The sequence below is a fragment of the Schistocerca nitens genome, chromosome 5, assembly GCF_023898315.1.
Source record: "Schistocerca nitens isolate TAMUIC-IGC-003100 chromosome 5, iqSchNite1.1, whole genome shotgun sequence".
Lineage (NCBI taxonomy): Eukaryota > Metazoa > Arthropoda > Insecta > Orthoptera > Acrididae > Schistocerca > Schistocerca nitens.
The window spans coordinates 98,543,673-98,567,200 of NC_064618.1; the positions used below are offsets into that span (position 1 = coordinate 98,543,673).

The following is a 23,528-nucleotide window of genomic DNA, read 5'->3' on the forward strand; positions in this document are numbered from 1 at the left end:
ATAAGATGCCTCTCATCTCGTCTGCTAGTGATTCCAGGCCGTTGGGTTACAGCACGGCGTTCCGTATTACCCTCCTGAACCCACCGATTCCATATTCTGCTAATAGTCATTGCATCTCGACCAACGCGAGCAGCAAAGTCGCGATACGATAAACCGTAATCGCGAAAGGCTACAATCCGACCTTTTCAAAGTCGGAAACGTGATGGTACGCATTTCTCCTCCTTACACGAGGCATCACAACAACGTTTCACCAGGCAACGCCGGTCAACTACTGTTTGTGTAAGAGAACTCGGTTGGAAACTTTCCTCATGTCAGCTCGTTGTAGGTGTCGCCACCGGCGCCAACATTGTGTGAATGCTCTGTAAAGCTAATCATTTGCGTATCACAGCATCTTCTTCCTGTCTGTTAAATTTCGCGTCTGTAGCACGTCATCTTCGTGGTGTAGCAATTTTAATGGCCAGTAGTGTATTATTTTTCTGGTGAAAGACGTACGGAAATGGGTAAAGCTCCATCTCTGACAATATTAGCACTCTCATTGAGATAAAAAAAAAACAGAAATTTATTAATCTTCCTCTAAATCATGAGAAATCCAATTCTCTCGCATCTGACTCCGATTATAAAATTATTTTCCAACATCCCCTAACAATTAATACAATAATGTTCCTGCATCGCAACAAACAACTTACCTAGCGTGATTATTCTGCATCCAGCAACTTCCTAAACTAATACAAAAGCAGTACTGCGATCCATGTAGATTCCAATGCATGGTCACAACTTCTGAGACAACTATTGCCATTTTTTTAAATATGTAAACTGAATGATCAGCAGGGCTTTGGTCAACAAGCCTTAAGCGGTGTAAAAAGTGAAAGAAACCAATAAAAACCTTTAATTTACTACATTTTCAAAACTGACAATTTAAACACCAATAAACCTTACTCGGACCTTCCTTTCCCTCGACAGTTTAATTAGTAACATCTTTAATTATTCCATAGTGTCTATAATCAATAATCACGTGTCTGACCCCAACAAAAACACGAATATTCCTCTCAATGTATGCATATACAAATGTAAAAAAATTCCATCCAGAATCAAAAAAAAAATGGTTCAAATGGCTCTGAGCACTATGCGACTTAACTTCTGAGGTCATCAGTCGCCTAGAACTTAGAACTAATTAAACCTAACTAACCTAAGGACATCACACACATCCATGCCCGAGGCAGGATTTGAACCTGCGACCGTAGCGGTCGCTCGGTTCCAGACTGTAGCGCCTAGAACCGCACGGCCACTCCGGCCGGCCATCCAGAATCCCTAAAGTCTCCTCCGGCTCCACGAGCAAGGTCACGGCAGGCTGCGGTGGCTTCTCTCCACCGCAGGTTGCGTCCGACTACGCTCAACAACTGTTCGCCTGCTGCCACTCGCGATAGTAACATCTCAGACTCGAGAGTTTTTATATGCATAGCACAACAGAATCAGTGAGCAACTTTCCAAAGAAATATTAACGTCCAACTTTCATCTTAATTAGTTAGGTGATCTACCCATCCAATTTTTACCATTCCTCTGTAGCACCACATTTCAAAAGCTTCTATTCTCTAGTTGTCTAAACTGTTTATCATCCATGTTTCATTTCCCTCCATGTTTCCCTCCACACAAATACCTTCAGAAAAGACTTCCTAGCACTTAAATCAATATTCGATATTAACAAACTTCGCTTCTTCACAAACGCTTTTCTTGCAATGTCCAGTCTACGAGGGCTATTCGGAAAGTAAGGAACGATAGGTCGCGAAATGGAAACCACAGTGAAAATCAAAACCTTTTTGTTTATAACAGTTAGCTACAACTTCCAGCTACTTATCTCCATAGTCGCCGATCCGATTTAGACGTTTTTTGTAGCGTTGTACCAACTTTTCAACACCCTAGTTATAGAAGGCAGCCGCCAGTGCTTTCTGCCAATTCTCTACGCTGGCCTACAACTCGTTGCCTGTGCCAAAATGTTGTGTACATAGCCAGCGGTTCATCTGCGCAGAGATGAAACTCAGAGGGAGGCAATTACGGGCTGTATTGTGGGTAATCGAACATTTCCAATTGAAAACGATGCAGGAGTATCTTCATTGCCCTGCAGAATGCGGCTGAGAATTGTCTTGAAGAAGAAAACGCACGACAGTTATGTAATGTTGGCTGCGTAGCTTCAGGCGAAATTTCTCGCCAGGCCCTCGTACTTGGTGGGAGACACTATTGCTGTAGGTATCTTTATGTGCTCCCTGTGTGCTCAGAACTAAAAATAATGACGTAACGCGATCGACGGGCATACTAGAGACACTGCCCAACACACCTGCGCAAAATTTCACACTGTGATTTCCATTTCGCTACCGATCGTTCCTTACTTTCCGCATAACCTTCGTACATTTTATGTCCTCTCTACTTCAACCATTATCAGTCATTTTGCTGCCTAAATAGCAAAACTCATTTACTACTTCAAGTGTCTCATTTCCTAATCTAATTCCCTCAGCATTCTATTGTCCTTGTTTTGTTTTTGTTGATGTTAATATTATACTCTCCTTTCAGCACGTCGTCCATTCCGTTCAATTGCTGTTCCGTGTCCTTTGCTGTCTCTGACAAAATTGGAATGTCATTACCGAACCTCAATGTTTTTATTTCTTTTCCATGAACTTTAATTCTGGCTATAAATTTTTCTTTGGTTTCCTTTACTGCTTGCTCAAAGCACAAATTTAAAGAAAGAGTTCAATTAATCTTCAAGTGATCTGTGCAGACGATTTTGCATTCCTGCTACCGGCATCACAACTTCTTTCCTTCCTTGTTTGTGTCGGTGCTGACTCCCACAGTAGCCAACACAATACCTACAACCTACCGGCACCTTCAGTTTAATGTATTATGTCGTCTAGACGGTTAGCCGGCTGTTCTTCTATGAACAAGCTGTTACAGACAATTCTTACCTAGGAATATTGTACCTGATAACTCCAGGCCGTAATGACAGTGTTGATAATGAAAATCATTACTTTCAGCAGTAGAGTGTGCCAACTCACTTTCAAATTGATCTCAATTGCACATTCTCTTGGACAGGACGAAGAGTAAGTGCACTGGAGTATTCAGCTCGATTAACGGATTTAACTCATATAGACGTCTTTCTCTAGTGTGCTGTCAAGAGCCACAAAACCACAATCACTGAATGATCTCAGAGAGCAAAGTGAATAAGCCTGCGACGCTATTTGATTAGAAAAAATACAATTGGTATTTCCCTCTGTCGCACTGCGGTGACAAGTGATAATTTTGAGCATATACCACCTTAAATTACAAATTAATGTACGTAGCATCAAAAATTTTTGAGTTCCATCTGCTTTAGTTAAAGCGATATTCTGTTTCAAACAGTGTATGCGTTATTTTGGGACACCCTGTTTATCGCATGATGTCCATATGTTGCGTACTTAATGTTACGTTGTTATCATCTTTTCCATTTTATTAAATATAACCGTTGACATTATCTTCCATATTTCATTCAATTGTAAAAGACGCTGACATCCGCTAACAATAAATAACCAACATATTAACATGATGATGAGATATATGCTTACATAATTGTATTTCTTTTCTGATCTTAGCCTCGCATAGTTTTTTAATTACATCATACAATCGAGTATACTATTTATTACGATTTCCACGATAGCAAATTCGACCCCACGTCATTTTCAGGTGCTTGAAAGTGCTGAAAACCGAGCAGTTGCCCACGTTAATAAAATGAATAAAGTGGATGCGAGCCTTTTTGACGAATGCAGACATCAGCCATAGAGACCCACATCTTCTTTATTACTTTATCAATGTTGACAACTGCTCTGTTTTCAGCTTCTTTATCCACTTGAAAGTGACCTAAGATCGAAAGTGATAACATGGAAATTGTAATAAATGTTATAGACGATGGAGAATATGATGTCATTAAAAAAGCACACATACATTGTGCTGATGCACAGTTCTCTCAGTACCCCACTTGATAATGGAAACGATAGTAAATTTATGAATAAATAGTTTTACAGCGAAAGGCGATCACGATCTCCTTTTTAAAAAAATTTAAAAACAGGTCTGAGGATTCCAGCCATGTGAAGTCAATCATTTAAAGTTTGTTGGGGAATGGTTACGAGAGGTGATGTGTGCAATAATTATTGTTTTCGAGTGGATGTGACAATGTACAGTACGTTACTCCGAATAAATGGTTACCACCAATAATAAGGAGAAGGACGGAAACACAGTAAAAACCTTTACGCTTCACTAGTCAATCGGGGAGGTACGAGGTTGTGTGAGCCTCTACAGCCATACAACAACAGCAGAGAGCCACTAGTCAATCATGGATGTACGCCGGTATGTTGTATGTGGGTGTACCAATGAGGAACTGAAATTCTTTACAGTTGTTTCATCGCAGTCTTTGTCGCAGGTAAAGCCTCGTACCTATCAAGTGATCCCTTGTTGTTTGCAAGTCTACGTGAACGGATAAATGTATCAAAATTACTATCGCACTAACTTATTAAAAGCAGTTGAATATTAGAAAATTCATGGGAATAATACTGTCCACAAGCAATCATTAGTAGAAAATTAAAAATTGTATGAAATGTGTAAAATGCTGCCACGACTGTTTCTTCATTTCTGATGAACGGATCACGGTTGTCTTCGCACTAACCGTCGTATATTTTGCACTTGTTGGAAGAAAACTATTTCGTTTATTGTTTTATGGTAGTAAGGAACCATATACGGGAGAGCCCGCATGTTCGCTAATAGTATCGTGTGGTGGTTTTGATTTTTCCAGAGGTGGCATGTATTATTCATTTGGCTATTTTTCCTAACTTTTGGTCTGCTTCTGCTGCCATTCATTTGAAAATTGTTGATCTTTGAGAGGAAGAATGGTTACTGTGGCCGTCGAATGACCACGAAATAGGTGAACACTCGGAAAACGAGAATAAGAGTAAAATACTGCTTCTATCATATTCAGTGTTAGTGATAGTGGCAGACATTACACGCTGTTAGGCAGTTGTGACTGTTATTTTAGCTCAACATATTCTGCTCGGTGCCACGCACGGACGATGCGGCAGAACAAACGACCTCACTTGGGACTAGACGTGGTGATCTGAGAGACAGTGTACGACTGACTGGCGTGGTTCGTTCCTCTACACATGAAAATACTGTGTCTTTAGACTACGGACACATACAGAGCATTGCGCTGTCCAACATATATGTCACGCGACGGAAGGCAGAAGGAAGAATTTCCGTCATTACGCTGTGTGGTGAAATGCAGCTGCTAATTACAGTTTTTCTCGTTTGTAACTGAAATCAGACACTGATTTTATCAATTTAACGACGTGTTGTATTAGTATTACAACTGTAGCTGAACAGTTAAGCTAATTCTCCGAAGTTCTCTATATTGTGCGACGATTATCATGTTGCATTTGATCAGGTGGAAGGGTAACAAATAGTTTAGAACGTTGTAATGACAGTCCTTTCTTTTAACGAAGGAATTCCTTTGTGATATGGCTGGCGGTGCAAAGTAGGGCGGCAGAGGTCCTCTGTAGGCCAGACCAGAACTTCTGCTTCGCCACTCGTCGTCTCGCCACTTAACGCCTGACTCTTAGGCAACCCAAATGACACCGCTGTACCGCGTGCGGCCGCCGTGCCCTGCAGGATACTGCAGGCAGTCGGTTTTCACGACTATCAGCCACACCTAACGTTTGAAAGGTCTGCCGCATCCCTAAGATTGCGACAGGGGCCGACTGTTGCGCAGTCGACAGCTTGTAGCATTGCTGTGAAAATTGCAACCGCCTGAAAGAATTTTTTGAATGACTTGAAAATTGGTGGATGTGTAAAACACTGGAACCATAATAAGTGATTAATATTGCAGAGAGATGGCGTGACAGATTGGTATCACGCCATGTTCAGTCGATCAAACGAAGTAGAAGCGTGCAAGGGGGACTTTTTTTTATTATTTGGACCACCCCTTTGCCCTTGGTGGGATTTGTTCAAAAGTGATGGGACATCCCCTGTCCCCCTCAAGTGAGGTTTACCCCGTAGTCAGATAAAAATGATATTAGAACAAATAAGCCCTCGGTCACAAATATTAAGTCAAAATTGACCAGGTTTCGACGCTACTATGAGCGTCGTCTTCAGAATTAGACTTGCAACCCTTGTTCAGTATAGTACGAGCAGCCCTTAGCGGCTCGCCATCTTACTTACAACTATTCATGACTTCGCTTTTCCGGCTTAGATCTTTTTTAATATGTGACCTGTAAGTACTGCATCTTTTTCCAGTCAGTACAAACTTTAATTTTATTAATGTATTATATACTTAATATGTTTTAGAACAGTTAGTCTAATTTTGAAGACGACGCTCATAGTAGCGTCGAAATCTGGTCAATTTTGACTTAATATTTGTGACCAAGGGCTTATTTGTTCTAACATAATTCTGATACGGTCACTGAACCTTAGCAGCTATGTTCAAAGGTTTACGTAAAAATGAAATATTTTTATTTAATTTAAATATTGATTAAAATGCTAATAAAACCATGTAGTATTTGGAAAACGTAAGAAACAATCTTTTGAACACATGATTAAAAACAATTTATTTTAAACATGCCTACCTTGAGTAGAATTCAGATAGACAGACAACAAGAGACAGACGGACAAGAAGGTTCCACGAAAATAGTAACAACCGTTTTGATTGATCCCTAAAGATATTGACCTTTTATTGATATATTATGTACATTAAATGTCAGTTACCTTTACCAACTATGCAGATAAAAGACAACGTTTCTTGTACCTTCCTTCGGACCGCGTGATTACATAGCTTTTCAGTCTCTTGTTTTATACAATCACTAAGAGAATTTTTGTCGCCGAACTTCAGCTTAGCTTCCGCCCACAGACGATTAATTTCTTGCTCGCACGTACGTTGAGACTTGTCGACATGCTACTTAACATAGGCATTTTAAAAGGTTTGATACAAGTCCGTGTTGAACACAGTAACAAATGGTTCAAATTGCTCTGAGCACTATGAGACTTAACATCTGAGGTCATCAGTCCCCTAGAACTTAGAACTACTTAAACCTAACTAACCTAAGGACATCACACACATCCATGCCCGAGGCAGTATTCAAGCCTGCGATCGTAGCGGTAGCTCGGCTCCAGACTGTAGCGCCTAGAACCGCTCGGCCACACTGGCCGGCGAACACAGTAACATTGGCTTTATATACGTGGCAGAATATCAACACTGACTCACTGACTGACACTAGTCACGTCGACCGTCGCGGCAGATGTGATATGATTAAATCGGAACCTCCTCCCCCCCACCCTCCCTCCCATTTTGAGCTCGTAACGTCAAAAGGCGCAATTTGAGCGTGTGAGGTGAGCTCGAACGGGGTAGAATGATTGATGTCTGGGAAATGGGTATGTCGTACCGTGACATTATTACTCCGACCGGGCACGCTACTTCGCCGGTGATGCATGTATGGAGCATGTAGATGGACGCAATTTTGTCCGCCTGCCATAACCGGCAGCTTAGCGCCGCCCAAAATGTTTGCACAGCATTGGAGCATTGTGACAGTTGTGAATACATCTACGCCGACAGTTCGACGCCATCTGCTGAGGGTTGGACAGGTGATACGCACGCTATCACGTTGGTTTTCACTGACTAAAAGCCAACAATACTTCAATTGCAGTGGGCGTGTGAATGCTGTCACTGGCATGCTGAGTGCCAAAAAGTAGCGTTTCTGGACGGGTCCCACTTCAGTTTGCCCTACAGCGATGAAGTGAGGGCCGCGTACGTGTTAGACGCTATCGTGGTGAACGCAATCTGACAGAGTGCATTGTTGAGCGACATAGCGGACAGACGGCAAGTGTAATGGTTTGGGGTGCCATTGGCTATTAAGTACGATTTTCGCTTCCACATAATGAAGGCAGTGTGAACAACAAACTCTACGTGATGGAGTTTTTAGAGTCCGTGGTAATGCCTCTCCCGCAAGAAACTTGGCATACCATATTTCAGCAGGGCAATGCTCGATCACATGTTAAAAATATGCGAGCCTTCTTCCAAGAACGACAAATACCATTGCTTCCGTGGTCTGCCGTTCGCCAGACACGTCGCCCATCGATCTTGTATGGCATACGGTCGGACGGCAAGTTGTTCGTTCTGGTCCTCCTGCAACCACAGCCGAAGCTCTGTAGATTCGCCTACAAACCGTGTGGCATGTGTTCCCCGCAGCATATCCAGGCTCTCTTCGATTACACGCCACGACATCTAGAGGCTGTTGCACCACGTGGTAGCTACACATCGTACTGAATTCTCGCAGTCAAAGTGGATGTACAGTTCTGTAATTCTAATCGTTCGTGTTTGTATCATATCCCTAAGCTATTGAATAACTTCCATTGTAAACATTTGCTTCTTTCTTCCTATTACAATTTTCACAAACACTAATGTGTTTCATTCTTTTATTTTTCTGCTGTTTTTGTGCCGCCGCTCGGACTCATAGGAACGATCACGAGCAGAATCCTCACCGGCAGAAATAGTACGGTTTCTGCGTGATACTCTCTAAGACCTGGAATGACTAAGTACTGAAAATATGAAAATAATGAATAATGCCACCACCAGTCCAAGAAACCAGGACGTCGTAGATGAAGGCTCCAGCGTCCGCCTTTCCAAAATACGACTTCGACCGAGGTCTGGGTCCTTCGCCATTGTTTCACTGGGCAATTGTTCCACTTTTAGGTTCATAGAGTGGTATGGGAGGGAATTTTCCGACAACTGGACTGTAGCAGCATTTTACGCCCCCACCATTGGGGGACTGTGAAGAGGGGGGGAGGAGGGAAGGATTCAGAGGAGGTGACCTACTTTCAGTGTTGCCGCCTCTAATATAGGCACCTAATTGGTGGCAACTCACCTCTAGATGCGTAATTTGTCCCAGAGTGTAACTAATACACTGTCCTGTTACATTTATGTAACCACCTGTCAAAAGCCTGAATATCCATTTTTCCAGCCCAGACCGCTGCTACGAGTACAGGAAGAGAGTCAGTCAGCCTCTGCAAGGCACCAACATGGTTGTGCAGCCGTGCCGACTCCAGTGCCGTGGCCAGTCGCGCTAGGTTTCTCGGCTGAGGATCCATGAAGCGAACAGCCCGGTCGGGTGGTCTCTCAGTTTCTCGATTGCGTTCACATCTGGGGAGTTTAGTGGCCAGAAGAGTACAGTAAACTCATCCTGGTGCTCCTACATCTACATCTACATCTACATTTATACTCCGCAAGCCACCCAACGGTGTGTGGCGGAGGGCATTTTACGTGCCACTGTCATTACCTCCCTTTCCTGTTCCAGTCGCGTATGGTTCGCGAGAAGAACGACTGCCGGAAAGCCTCCGTGCGCGCTCGAATCTCTCTAATTTTACATTCGTGATCTCCTCGGGACGTATAAGTAGGGGGAAGCAATATATTCGATACCTCATCCAGAAACGTGCCCTCTCAAAATCTGGACAGCAAGCTACACTGCGATGCAGAGCGCCTCTCTTGCAGAGTCTGCCACTTGAGTTTGCTAAACATCTCCGTAACGCTATCACGCTTACCAAATAACCCTGTGACGAAACGCGCAGCTCTTCTTTGGATCTTCTCTATGTCAACGCGACCTGGTACGGATCCCACACTGATGAGCAATACTCAAGTATAGGTCGAACGAGTGTTTTGTAAGCCACCTCCTTTGTTGATGGACTACATTTTCTAAGCACTCTCCCAATGAATCTCAACCTGGCACCCCCCTTACCAATAATTAATTTTATATGATCATTCCACTTCAAATCGTTCCGTACGCATACTCCCAGGTATTTTACAGAAGCAACTGCTACCAGTGTTTGTTCCTCTATCATATAATCATACAATAAAGGATCCTTCTTTCTATGTATTCGCAATAAATTACATTTGTCTATGTTAAGGGTCAGTTGCCACTCCCTGCACCAAGTGCCTATCCGCTGCAGATCTTCCTGCATTTCGCTGCAATTTTCTAATGCTGCAACTTCTCTGTATACTACAGCATCATCCGCGAAAAGCGGCATGGAACTTTGGAACTTCCGACACTATCTACCAGGTCACACACACACACACACACACACACACTCACACACACACACGTATATATATATATATATATATATATATATATATATATATATATATATATATATATATATACGAACTCTGTGGCACGTTACATTGCCCTGGTGGTAGATGCCGTCGTGCCAAGGAAGAAAACAAACTGCGTGTTGGTGTGGACACGGCTCCGAAGAAAAATAAATACTCGTGTTGATCTAGTGCGCATTGTAGAATTACGAGATCATCCACAGAATGCCACGTAAACTTTCTCCAGATCATTACTTTCAATCCGACGGGGCGTAAAACGCGAATAACCTGAAAATGCCAAGTGTCGCCTTCGGTGGACGTCCTGTTGCGGTATTTGCTTGCAAATTCCAGCCTTTTTCGCCGGTGAACAGCAGTCAGCATGGCTGCGTGAATCAGGCGTCTGCTGCAGAGACCTATACGTAGTGGCGTTCGCTGAACAGTCGTTGAAGAGACGCTGCTGGCAGCCCCTTCGTTCATCTGGATCGTCAGTTGCTCAACAGTTGCACGCCTGTTCGCCGGTTCATCTTTCTTTCTGTGAATGACTCATTATAACATTACGATAATGATGCTTGACAATCTATCCTAAGATCAGTGGCAGTCGGGCCCTCATGTTCCGAATGAGCAAATTTTCTCTATAAAATACTGTGAAAAGTAATGCATGAAAAGTGATTTGGAAGCTCAGTAACATCCCACTGTTCCTCGATCCGTCGCTTTCGGAATGTCACATACGTAGAATAATGGTGGGATTTCACACAGTGTCTTCCAAGTCTGCGTCAAGTCTGGTCCGTGACGTGAATTTTGTGGGCCAGTTCATTTAGCTGTTTTTGAAGGAAAGTCGTTGACGTGTTGTTTAGATCTAGGTCACTTTAGATCGACCTCAAGGATGGTGGGAGAAGAACGGGACAAACAAAGGGTTGTTGCCCCAGGAACCATCGCGCTGCTCGATACAAAGACTGAGATACGAATCTCGCTCTTCGTGAGTGTCTGTCCCGTACTTAAGTAATGAGCCCAATCGCTTGCTTTCTGTTTGGTTTGTAGTTAGTATTTATCCGCAGTACCAGCGACGGCTTTCATGACGCAGGGTGTATTAACGGCATAAACGCATATGGTTCAGACTAGACGATACTACACTACTGACCATTAAATTTGCTACACCAAGAAGAAATGCATATGATAAACGGGTATTCATTGGACAAATATATTATACTAGAACTGACATGTGATTACATTTTCACGCAATTTGGGTGCACAGATCCTGAGAAATCAGTACCCAGAACAACCACCTCTGGCCGTAATAACGGCCTTGATACGCCTGGGCATTGAGTCAAACAGAGCTTGGATGGCGGGTACAGGTACAGCTGCCCATGCAGCTTCAGCACGATACCACGGTTCATCACGAGTAGTGACTGGCGCATTGTGACGAGCCAGTTGCTCGGCCACCATTGACCAGACGTTTTCAGTTGGTGAGAGATCTGGAGAAAGTGCTGGCCAGGGCAGCAGTCGAACATTTTCTGTATCCAGAAAGGCCCATACAGGACCAGCAACATGCGGTCGTGCATTATCCTGCTGTAACGTAGGGTTTCGCAGGTTTCGAATGAAGGGTAGAGCCACGGGTCGTAACACATCTGAAACGTAACGTCCACTTTTCAAAGTGCCGTCAATGCGAACAAGAGGTGAGCGAGACGTGTAACCAATGGCACCCCATACCATCACGCCGGGTGATACGCCAGTACGCCGATGACGAATACGCGCTTCCAATGTGCGTTCACCGCAATGTCGCCAAACACGGATGCGACCATCATGATGCTGTAAACAGAACATGGATTCATCCGAAAAAATTACCTTTTGCCATTCGTGCACCCAGGTTCGCCGTTGAGTACACCGTCGCAGGCGCTCCTGTCTGTGATGCAGCGCCAAGAATAACCGCAGCCATGGTCTCCGAGCTGATAGTCCGTGCTGCTGCAAACGTCGTCGAACCGTTCGTGCAGATGGTTGTTGTCTTGCAAACGTCCCCATCTGTTGACTCAGGGATCGTGGGATCGAGACGTGGCTGCACGATCCGTTACAGCCGTGCGGATAAGATGCCTGTCATCTCGACTGCTAGTGATACGAGGCCGTTGGGATCCTGCACGGCATTCCGTATTACCCTCCTGAACCCACCGATTCCGTATTCTGCTAACAGTCATTTGTTCTCGACCAACGCGAGCATCAATGTCACGATAAGATAAACCGCAATCGCGATAGGCTGCAATCCGACCTTTATACAAGCCGGAAACGTGATGGTACGCATTTCTCCTCCTTACACGAGGCATCACAACAACGTTTCACCAGGCAACGCCGGGCAACTACTGTTTGTGTATGAGGAACTTTCCTCATGTCACCAAGTTGGAGGTGTCGCCACCGGCGCCAACCTCGTGTGAATGCTCTGAAAAGCTAATCATTTGCGTATCACAGCATCTTCTTCCTGTCGGTTAAGTTTCGCGTCTGTAGCACGTCATCTTCGTGGTGTAGCAATTTTAATGGCTGGTAGTGTAGAAGGATAAAGTCTTAGCAAACAGGGGCTCTAAAATGCACTCGTTAGGAGCTGCGAGCGCTTCTTCGTCTTCGCTACTGAGAAACACGTCTCTTTCACTGAGCAAGTGCTCACAGCTGTGAAGCTTTTGCACATGAGAGCCCACGTTTACTGGGCATTTCTTCTTGCTTTAGAACGTACTACCTGCTCTCAAAATATGGAAAGGAAAGTGCTTGCAGTAGAAAGACATTTGTTTTACAGTATTGATGATGAAGGAATGCTCCTAGCTGTTAAGGTATGCGTTTTTACAACGTTGTTTACTGAGACTTTTTTGCTCCTAGTGTTATGTACTTTCAACTCTATGCGTTTTCGCCATTAATTATGAAACACACTTTATATGTGAAATACGATATAACTAATTTGAATCTTTGTCGATATTCTCCTTCATTATTTTTATCATAGCGTAAAATTTTCTGCTCGTAAACACGATGTGCAATTTCAAGTTTGGTTCATTTACCCGACGAATGAGGCAAAACGGGGTTGTGACGGATCTGAAAAGTTGTAATCCCGAGAGAAACTTTAAAAGCTTGTGGTTGCGCATCAAACGTGATTTTACTTCCGGTTAAGGGTGCAAAAATGGTTCAAATGGCTCTGAGCACTATGGGACTTAGCATCTGAGGTCATCAGTCGCCTAGAACTTAGAACTAATTATACCTAACTAACCTAAGGACATCACACACATGCATGCCCGAGACAGGATTCGAATCTGCGACCGTAGCGGTCGCTCGGCTCCAGACTGTAGCGCCTAGAACAGCACGTCTACTCCGGCCGGCCCCCTCTTAAGGGAACAGATACCTGAAGCCTTGTGTCCTACACAGTGAGTAACCACCCTGTGAGACAAGTATCTTCCCTTTCGAAATGGACTATTAACGAACGAAGGAGAGTAGACTTTTAGTAATGTTTATAGATTCCTAAGAAACATAATTGAAACATTATCTTCATGTAGTTTGTGACGGACGATTCACCCATTTTCTCCACCACTGATCTCTCTCCAAGCAGAAACGTCATAAATAATTTTTAATTTGCTCTGTTTACAGATAATTAGGAAAAACATTGAATTAATACTAACATTTCTTTTTTTCTCTTTCGCAGGGAACCTCCAAGTGACCAGGACATAGAGGTAAGAATCGTTCAGATGAGTGTGGTGTGGGGGTGCTTCACAGAGACTGGGGAAAGGTAATGCTGGTGAGTAATCTAGCCAGACCCGTACGCCTTAAACACACGAGCGTACGCTGATAGTCCTCTTTACATTATGGCATCAAACAACGCCCACACATCTTCATCGGGACACCACACACTTTATGAACATTTCTTTTGCCATGTAAATAACAGTTATGCACTGAGGTGACAAAGGTCGTAGGATACCACCTAATATGGTGTACGACCTCCTTTTTGCCCGGCATAGTGCACCAACTCGACATTAGGCGGACTCGTTGGATGTCCTTAGCAGAAATATTTAGCCATGCTGCCTCTACAGCTGCCACAATTACGAACGCGTTGCCGGTGCAGAATTTTGTGCATAAACTGACCTCGCGATTATATCCCACAAATGTTCGACGGGATTTAAGCTGGGCGATCTGGGTGGCCAAGTCATCCGCTCGAACTGTTCAGAATGTACTCAGAACCAGTCTAGAACAGTTTTGCCCCTGTGACATGGCCCATTGTCGTCAATAAAAATTCCATAAATTCCATGAATGACTGCAAATGGTCTCCAAGTTGCCGTATGTAAACATGAGGCAAGGAATAAAACCAGTTTTCCGACCACCTAGGAAAATTAAGGAAATGTTGAGACCAGTCAAAGACAGTCTCGGCTTAAGAGTGCCGGGAATTTATACTATTCCTTGCGAATGCGGCAAGAATTACGTGGGCCAGTCTGTAAGAACCGTTGCCGCCCGCTGCATCGAGCACCAACGCCACGTGAAATACAGGTATTTGGAAAAATCAGCGGTGGCTGAACATAGCCTGCTTAACAAGCATAAGATTTTATTTGAAGAAACCAGAGTAATAGCCCACGCATCGAATTACTGGGACTCTGTGATCCGGGAAGCAGTCGAAATTAGACTCAGCGATAATAACTTTAATAGAGACAACGGCTATGCACTTAGCAACACTTGGAAGAGTGCACTGGATAAAGAAAAATCGCAGAGAAAAACTTCTCGCACTTTACCTCCTGATTCAAGGGATGGCGCTGCAAGCAACACGGGATAGCAACTACATCTATGGAAGTAGCGGGCACCACTTCACTACACGCCATATCGCTGACGTATTCCAGCCAATCAGAAGCCGTCCTTTGCATACAAAAGTGGGAACCTCGCTAGTTCACGACAGTCAGTTTTAGCCCTGACGACGACCATGGAGGTAGTGGTCGAAAGCTTGGAGTTTTATCCTGAATTGACGCGGCATGTACACCGAGAGATTTTTACTCATGATTGGTTCAGTTGGACCTAGTCCATTCCATGTAATCACAGCCCACATCATTATGGAGCCACCACCAGATTGGACATTGCCTTGTTGACAACTTTTGTCCATGGCTTCGTGGTGTCTGCGCCACATTAGAACCCTACAGTCAGATCTTACCAACTGAAATCCGGATTCATATGACCAGGCCACGATTTCCAGTCGATATGTCCCGTACTGTATAATCACAGGAATGAAGATGATGCTGTTGTTCCGATAAACACCCAAAATGTTCCTCTGGTGCAGTTTTCCTTTCCTCTTGTTTCCCACCTACCATGTTTCAGCGTAATTGTTACACTAGCAGTGGATTCAACAATCGGCCTGTAACCCTGTGCCCAAAACACGATAAATTCGTAACAGCAATAGCAGCTACTGCTAACAACTGGAAGGCTTCTGAGACGTCCATCCGATTCGGTTCATAGTTCTCAGATCGGTTTTGTACAACTTAAAATGAAAGACTGTAAGATATTTTCGTTCAACATCACCCCACTCTCACCCACCTCCCACTTTTTGAGAAATCTGCCCCTGAAGTTCATGACGCGCGTGATAGACTGAGAATTGGCGCGACCGATAGATAATTGAAAACTGAGCATTCTTCATCAACATATATGGGGTCCAAAAACTGATATTTTCCTAGAAATAAGGAAAGAAACGTTTTCGATTGCTGCTTATGAACCTATAAGGTACGCGCTGTTAAACTAAAGCGCCGCTGGCTAGCGACAAAGTCTAGGAGGCAGAGAACCTGCGTCTGATTCCCAGTTGCAGTTTTTTATTTATATTTTTTCAACATAGAAGCTCGTACCAATATGGTAAGGTACCAATAAGGCTAGTAAATCAATTAGGAATAACTACAGAGCAAGCGAATAAATAACTTAAACGGCTTGGATTAATAAAGAATTAAAATTTTAAGCCTCGTAGTGTGATAGTAATTCTCAGTAAGATCGCCGCAAAGACGACCATTCGACGCACGTTATCACATAGTCGAGAGAAAATAGCCCTTATCGCAGCTGTTAGTGTGCATAAAATAACGCATTCATGCACGATGCAATATTGCGTCATAGCGTCTGGAAAATTGTTGCCCAAAGTTTTCCCGTGTTTATAAGAAACTAATGATCAATTTCGTCGTGGAGCAATAGAAGAGGTCAGTCGTTTAACCGACTCGTTACAAAACGTTTACTTTGCTTGCTCCGAACACGGGAAATAGAAGAATTCAATTCAAAAAACATATATTGGGAACATATAAGAAACTTTTACTGATAACGATTTCTGTCTGGTATTAGATTCCTAGGATGGACCAGCTAATACCATTGTGTGTAACCGCATGTTTATGGATGACGAAGGTGAACCGACTTGCCGCGGTATAAATAATACCTCAAATTGCAAATAATTTTCATTTTTATCACCAAGTACTTTACTTGATTTCGAGGCTTCAAAATTACTTTGTGCTTGTGGAAACCCAGCTGGAATTCGACAACGGAGCGGGTGCAATAACGATTCACAGTGTAATTCTTGATCAACTTTCAGCACCGATTTTTCAGACAATGATATGGTATGCATCAAAATTAAATCTCGAAAAAGAAATATTTTAAAACGTATACCAAGCCTGTTTTATTCCAAATCTTCGGAAAGAACGATGTACACTACTGGCCATTATAATTGCTACACCACAAAGATGACGTGCTACAGACTCGAAATTTAACCGACAGGAAGAAGATGCTGCGATATGCAAATGATTAGCTTTTCACAGCATTCACACCAGGTTGGCGGCCGGTGGCGTCACCTACAACGTGCTGACATGAGGAAAGTTTCCAACCGATTTCTCATACACAAACAGCAGTTCACCGGCGTTGCCTGGTGAAACGTTGTTGTGGTGCCTCGTGTAAGGAGTAGAAATGCGTGCCATCACGTTTCCGACTTTGATGAAGGTCGGACTGTAGCCTATCGCGATTGCGGTTTACCGTATCGCGGCATTGATGCTCGCGTTGGTCGAGATCCAATGACTGTTAGCAGAATATGGGATCGGTGGGTTGAGGAGGGTAATATGGAACGCCGTGCTGGATCCCAACGGCCTCGTATCACTAGCAGTCGAGGTGACAGGCACCTTATCCGCATGGCTGTAACGGATCGTGCAGCCACGTCTCGATCCCACGATCCCTGAGTCAACAGATGGGGACGTTTGCAAGACAACAACCAACTGCACGAACAGTTCGACGACGTTTGCAGCACCATGGACTATCAGCTCGGAGACCGTGGCTGCGGTTACCCTTGACGCTGCATCACAGACAGGAGCGCCTGTGACGGTGTACTGAACGACGAATCTGGGTACACGAATGGCTAAACGTCATTTTTTCGGATGAATCCAGGTTCTGTTTACAGCATCATGATGGTCGCATCCGTGTTTGGTGACATCGCGGTGAATGCACATTGGAAGCGTGTATTCATCATCGCCATACTGGCGTATGGTATGGGGTGCCATTGGTTACATCTCTCGGTCACCTCTTGTTCGCATTGACGGCACTTTGAACAGTGGACGTTACATATCAGATGTGTTACGGCCCGTTGCTCTACCCTTGATTCGATCCCTGCGAAACCCTATTTTCAGCAGGATAATGCACGACCGCATGTTGCAGGTCCTGTAGGGGCCTTTCTGGATACAGAAAATGTTCGACTGATGCCCTGGCCAGCACATTCCCCAGATCTGTCGCCAATTGAAAACTTCTGGTGAATGGTGGCGGAGCATCTGGCTCGTCACAATACGCCAGTCACTACTCTTGATGAACTGTGGTATCGTGTTGAAGTTGCATGGGCAGCTGTACCTGTACACGCCGTCCAAGCTCTTTTTGACTCAATGCCCAGGTGTATCAAGGCCATTATTACGACCAGAGGTGGTTGTTCTGGGTGCTCATTTCTCAGGATCTATGCACCCAAATTGCGTGAAAATGTAATCACAGCTCAGATCTAGTATATTTGTCCAATGAATACACGTTTATCATCTGCATTTCTTCTTGGTGTAGCAATTTAAATGGCCAGTAGTGTAGTTGCATGAAGATTGCATTTGTTAGATGTTCTTGGTGTCACGAGTATATTCGCCTGGAATGTTTATATGAAAAGCAACATCTATCTACTTGTTCTAATAACATTGAGGACGTGTAACAGAATGACTGAAACAGACGTTGTAAGTCGACCAGGATTATGTTTTTAATACTTTACTAACCAGATCGTTTGAGAAACTTATTTGTCTACTTTGTTATTATTCCTTATTGATTTACTTATGTAATTAGCCCGCCTATTATTACCAATTTGAAACGGAAAATAATATTAATAAAATACTATAGGTTATAACTGGGAATGGAACATAGATATTCCGCTCCGTTTCCATACATCACCTTATGGGCATACAAACATAAGTCGAAAAAGTTGCTTTCCGCGATTTCTAGGGAAGTTTGCATTCGCTGACCCAATAGATGTTGATGAAAAATGCTCAAGTTTCAGTTATCAGTCGATCCTGTCAGTTCTGAGTCGATTGCGCGTCATGAACTTCTGGGGTAGTTTTCTCAAAACCGTGGGTTGTTGAGCCAAAATATCTTGGAGTCTTTCATTTTAGGTTGTGCACAAGCGACCTCCCACACATGAGCCGAGTCGGTTGGCCTTGGCTGAGGCCTCCCCCTTGTTGGTAACTTCTGACTTTTATTTTTTTTATTTTTTTTTTTAGAGTCGTCAGTCTTCTGACTGGTTTGATGCGGCCCGCACGAGTTCTTCTCCTGTGTCAACCTGCTCATCTCAGAGTAGCACTTGCAACCTATTTCCGCAATTGTCTTCTGGATGCATTCCAATGTCTGTCTTCTCTACAGGTTTTGCCCTCTACAGCTCCCTCTAGTACCGTGGATGTCATTGCCTGATGTCTTAACAGATCTATCATCCTGTTCCTTCTCCTTGTCAATGTTTCCCATATATCCCTTTACTCTCTGATTCGGCACGGAACCTCCTCATTCCTTAACTTGTCAGCCCACCTAATTATCAACATTCGTCTGTAGCACCACATCTAAAATTCCTCCGATTCTCTTCTGTTCCGGTTTTCCGACAGTCCATGTTTCACTACCAAACGATGCTGTGCTCCACACGTATATTATCAAAAGTTTCTTCCTCAAATTAAGGCCTATGTTTGACACTACTAGACTTCTCTTGGCCAGGAATGCCCTTTTTGCCAGTGCTAGGCTGCTTTTGATGTCCTCCTTGCTCCATCCATCATTGGTTATTTTCCTGCCTAAGTTGCAGAATTCCTTAACTTCATCTACTTCGTGACCATCAACCCTGATGTTAAGTTTCTCGCTGTTCTCCTTTCTGCTACTTCTCATTTCTTTCTTCTTTCTTCGATTTACTCTCAATACATATTATATACTCAGCAGACTGTCCATTCCATTCAGTAGATCATGTAATTCTTCTTCAATCTCATTCAAGATAGCAATATGATCAGCGAATCGTATCATGATACTCTTTCACCTTGAATTTTAATTCCACTCCTGAACCTTTCTTTTATTTCCACTATTGCTTCATCGATGTGCAGATTGAACAGTAGGTGCGAAAGAGGACATCCTTGTCTTACACCCTATCTAGAACGAGCACTTCTTTCTTGGTCGTCCACTCTTATTATTCCATCTTGGCTGTTGTACATACTGTATATGACCCGTCTCTCCCTATAGCTTACCCCTGCTTTTTTCAGAATTTCGAACATCTTGCACCATTTTACATTGTCGAACGCTTTTTCCTGGTCTACAAATCCTATGAACGTGTCTTGATTTTTCTCCAGCCTTGGTTCAAATGGCTCTGAGCACTATGGGACTCAACTTCTGAGGTCATTAGTCCCCTAGAACTTAGAACTAGTTAAACCTAACTAACCTAAGGACATCACACACATCCATGCCCGAGGCAGGATTCGAACCTGCGACCGTAGCGGTCTCGCGGTTCCAGACTGCAGCGCCTAGAACCGCACGGCCACTTCGGCCGGCTCTCCAGCCTTGCTTCCATTATCAAGCACAATGGCAGAATTGCCGCCCTGGTGCCTTTCCCTTTCCTAAAGCTTAACTGATCGTCATCTAACACATCCTCAATTTTCTTTTCTATTCAGTATTTTTACGTGTGCAAATAACACAAACTCACTTCAATTCCTGTCAACTCTAGCCACTCCCGATTAGACGCAAACACCAAATCAACACTCTTCCTTTCTGCGCTTGCGATGTGTAAAATGACAGCACTAGAAAGAATCTGCTCTAAACGTTCGATTACGAAGGGCCAGTGTGATCGTACTTTAGGCACAACCCCCCTGTGTTGCGTCTAGGAGACATCGTATTTTATGAGTTTGTTATCAGAACACACGATGATTCATCAAAATGCATTGGTATGAAAACTGTTTCAGTGTTACCTGACGTAACAAAACTTTTATATAATTTCAGTTTACTTGATACACTGATGGGCTTGTATTAAAACTTAATGCTTATGACTAGAAATAAATCTATTTGAGTTTTCACATGTACATAAATAAAATAATCCGAGTGTACGGTTTTCATATTTTACCTATCATTACCACCTATATTTGTGTTCAAGAACAATGCTTTCAGTCTTTCCTGAAGTCATTACACAGTTACATTTCTTAAGTCTTTCTTTTTCCCTAGAACATATCAACGACTTTATACGATTTCCTCGAGCCCATCGGTGTTTTGCATAGAATCGAAAATTCCGCTTCCAGGATTAGTTCCCACTGCTTCAGCTGCTGCTTGCTGCCAGCGATTACCATTCCCTCCTCGCCTGCGTTGTTTCATCACTCTGCTCGTAGAGCACGCCCCTTTCCTCAAGTAGAAGCATCCTTCATCAATGCATGTCCACGCAGTTACAGACCAAAGATAAAAACAATTCCCATTCTGTTAGTAAGTAAATTGAAGGAAAAAAAAGAAAGGAAAACATTACGTTGGGTCTAGTTATGTCAGGACAAATTGCGTCATGACGTACTCTGCGATAAAATTGTTTCAGCAATGAAAAGTAATTTCTCTTTTCATTTGCTGGTTCTCTTGGATTGGTTTGAGTCATGGCGGAATGCTTGCAAAGACCATACCAGCCAGTTAACAGGAGCCCACTCACAGTCTGGCGGTACTTGCTGCCAGCGATAAATTCGACATTCTCGTGAGTCCAAGGATGCGCAGGCAGAAACAATAGGACACAAGCAGATTCCATCCTCGTTTACGCGCTTTCATAGCTACAGTGTTCACAATCGTTGTTCTGAGTGAAAAACTGACAAACCTGGGTACACACTTCGATCTCATACCGTATAAATTACTGTCTTACCAAAGCAGTAACAGTCTGTTACTACAGGGTTATTACGAATGATTGAAGTGATTTTGAGATATTTTCACAATGATTTGCACACACATACAAAAACTCAAAAAGTTTTTTCAGGCATTCAGAAATGTTCGATATGTGCCCCTTTAGTGATTCGGCAGACATCAAGCCGATAATCAAGTTCCTCCCAAACTCGGCGCAGCATGTCCCCATCAATGAGTTCGAAAGCATAGTTGATGCGAGCTCGCAGTTCTGGCACGTTTCTTGGTAGAGGAGGTTTAAACACTGAATCTTTCACATAACCCCACAGAAAGAAATCGCATGGGGTTAAGTCGGGAGAGCGTGGAGGCCATGACATGAATTGCTGATCATGATCTCCACCACGACCTATCCATCGGTTTTCCAATCTCCTGTTTAAGAAATGCCGAACATCATGATGGAAGTGCGGTGGAGCACCATCCTGTTGAAAAATGAAGTCGGCGCTGTCGGTCTCCAGTCGTGGCATGAGCCAATTTTCCAGCATGTCCAGATACACGTGTCCTGTAACGTTTTTTTCGCAGAAGAAAAAGGGGCTGTAAACTTTAAACCGTGAGATTGCACAAAACACGTTAACTTTTGGTGAATTGCGAATTTGCTGCACGAATGCGAGAGGATTCTCTACCGCCCAGATTCGCACATTGTGTCTGTTCACCATTAAGAAAAAATGCTGCTTCATCACTGAAAACAAGTTTCGCACTGAACGCATCCTCTTCCATGAGCTGTTGCAACCGCGCCGAAAATTCAAAGCGTTTGACTTGGTCATCGGGTGTCAGGGCTTGTAGCAATTGTAAACGGTAAGGCTTCTGCTTTAGCCTTTTCCGTAAGATTTTCCAAACCGTCGGCTGTGGTACGTTTAGCTCCCTGCTTGCTTTATTCGTCGACTTCCGCGGGCTACGCGTGAAACTTGCCCGCACCCGTTCAACCGTTTCTTCGCTCACTGCAGGCCGACCCGTTGATTTCCCCTTACAGAGGCATCCAGAAGCTTTAAATGCGCATACCATCGCCGAATGGAGTTAGCAGTTGGTGGATCTTTGTTGAACTTCGTCCTGAAGTGTCGTTGCACTGTTATGACTGACTGATGTGAGTGCATTTCAAGCACGACATACGCTTTCTCGGCTCCTGTCGCCATTTTGTCTCACTGCGCTCTCGAGCGCTCTGGCGGCAGAAACCTGAAGTGCGGCTTCAGCCGAACAAAACTTTTATGAGTTTTTCTACGTATCTGTAGTGTGTCGTGACCATATGTCAATGAATGGAGCTACAGTGAATTTATGAAATCGCTTCAATCATTTGTAATAGCCCTGTATTATTTTCGTAAATCCTCGCCGTCAGTTTTGTGGAGGTGTCGTCACTACTGCCGTGGAGGCCGAGTTGCCACTGTTATTAAGATAGGCCGAGTTTGTGAGTTCGTGAAACGGCTTTTGGTGCAGTACACCGCTAGGACAATTTCTCCCTGCAGCTATTACACTGCTATGCCCCAGGGTCAGATAACAGAATAAGAGAACGAAGATTCTAAAACACTCCAACAAATTAGTAAGAAAGTTACACGAATGAGTTAAAAGGTTTATTTATCTTTGTGACTAGTCGAATAATGAAGTCTGCAACAAATTAGTAAGAAAGTTACACGAATGAGTTAAAAGGTTTATTTATCTTTGTGACTAGTCGAATAATGAAGTCTGCAACAGTACTTGTAATGAAATGTCGTGTGGCTAGGGCCTCCCGTCGGGTAGACCGTTCGCCTGGTGCAGGTCTTTCGATTTGACGCCACTTCGGCGACCTGCGCGTCGATGGGGATGAAATCATGATGATTAGGACAACACAACACCCAGTCCCCGAGCGGAGAAAATCTCCGACCCAGCCGGGAATCGAACCCGGGCCCTTAGGATTGACAGTCTGTCACGCTGACCACTTTTTTTTTTTTTTTTTTTTTTTTTGTATACAGGCGACGGTGGGGGCGCGGGGGGCAAAGTGGGCAGGGGTCGAAACCTGAGG

At 43.7% G+C, this 23,528-nt stretch overlaps 1 protein-coding gene across 2 annotated transcripts in view; it reads left to right on the plus strand.

Annotated features, from left to right (window-relative positions):
* LOC126260076 (inositol 1,4,5-triphosphate receptor associated 2-like) overlaps window positions 1–23,528 on the plus strand; it is a 720,512-nt gene that overhangs the window by 562,252 nt on the left and 134,732 nt on the right. For both annotated transcript variants that reach the window (XM_049957280.1, XM_049957281.1), the window contains exon 6: window positions 13,806–13,833. In XM_049957280.1, coding sequence (XP_049813237.1) covers window positions 13,806–13,833 — 28 coding nt within the window. The remainder of the gene's footprint in view (window positions 1–13,805; window positions 13,834–23,528) is intronic.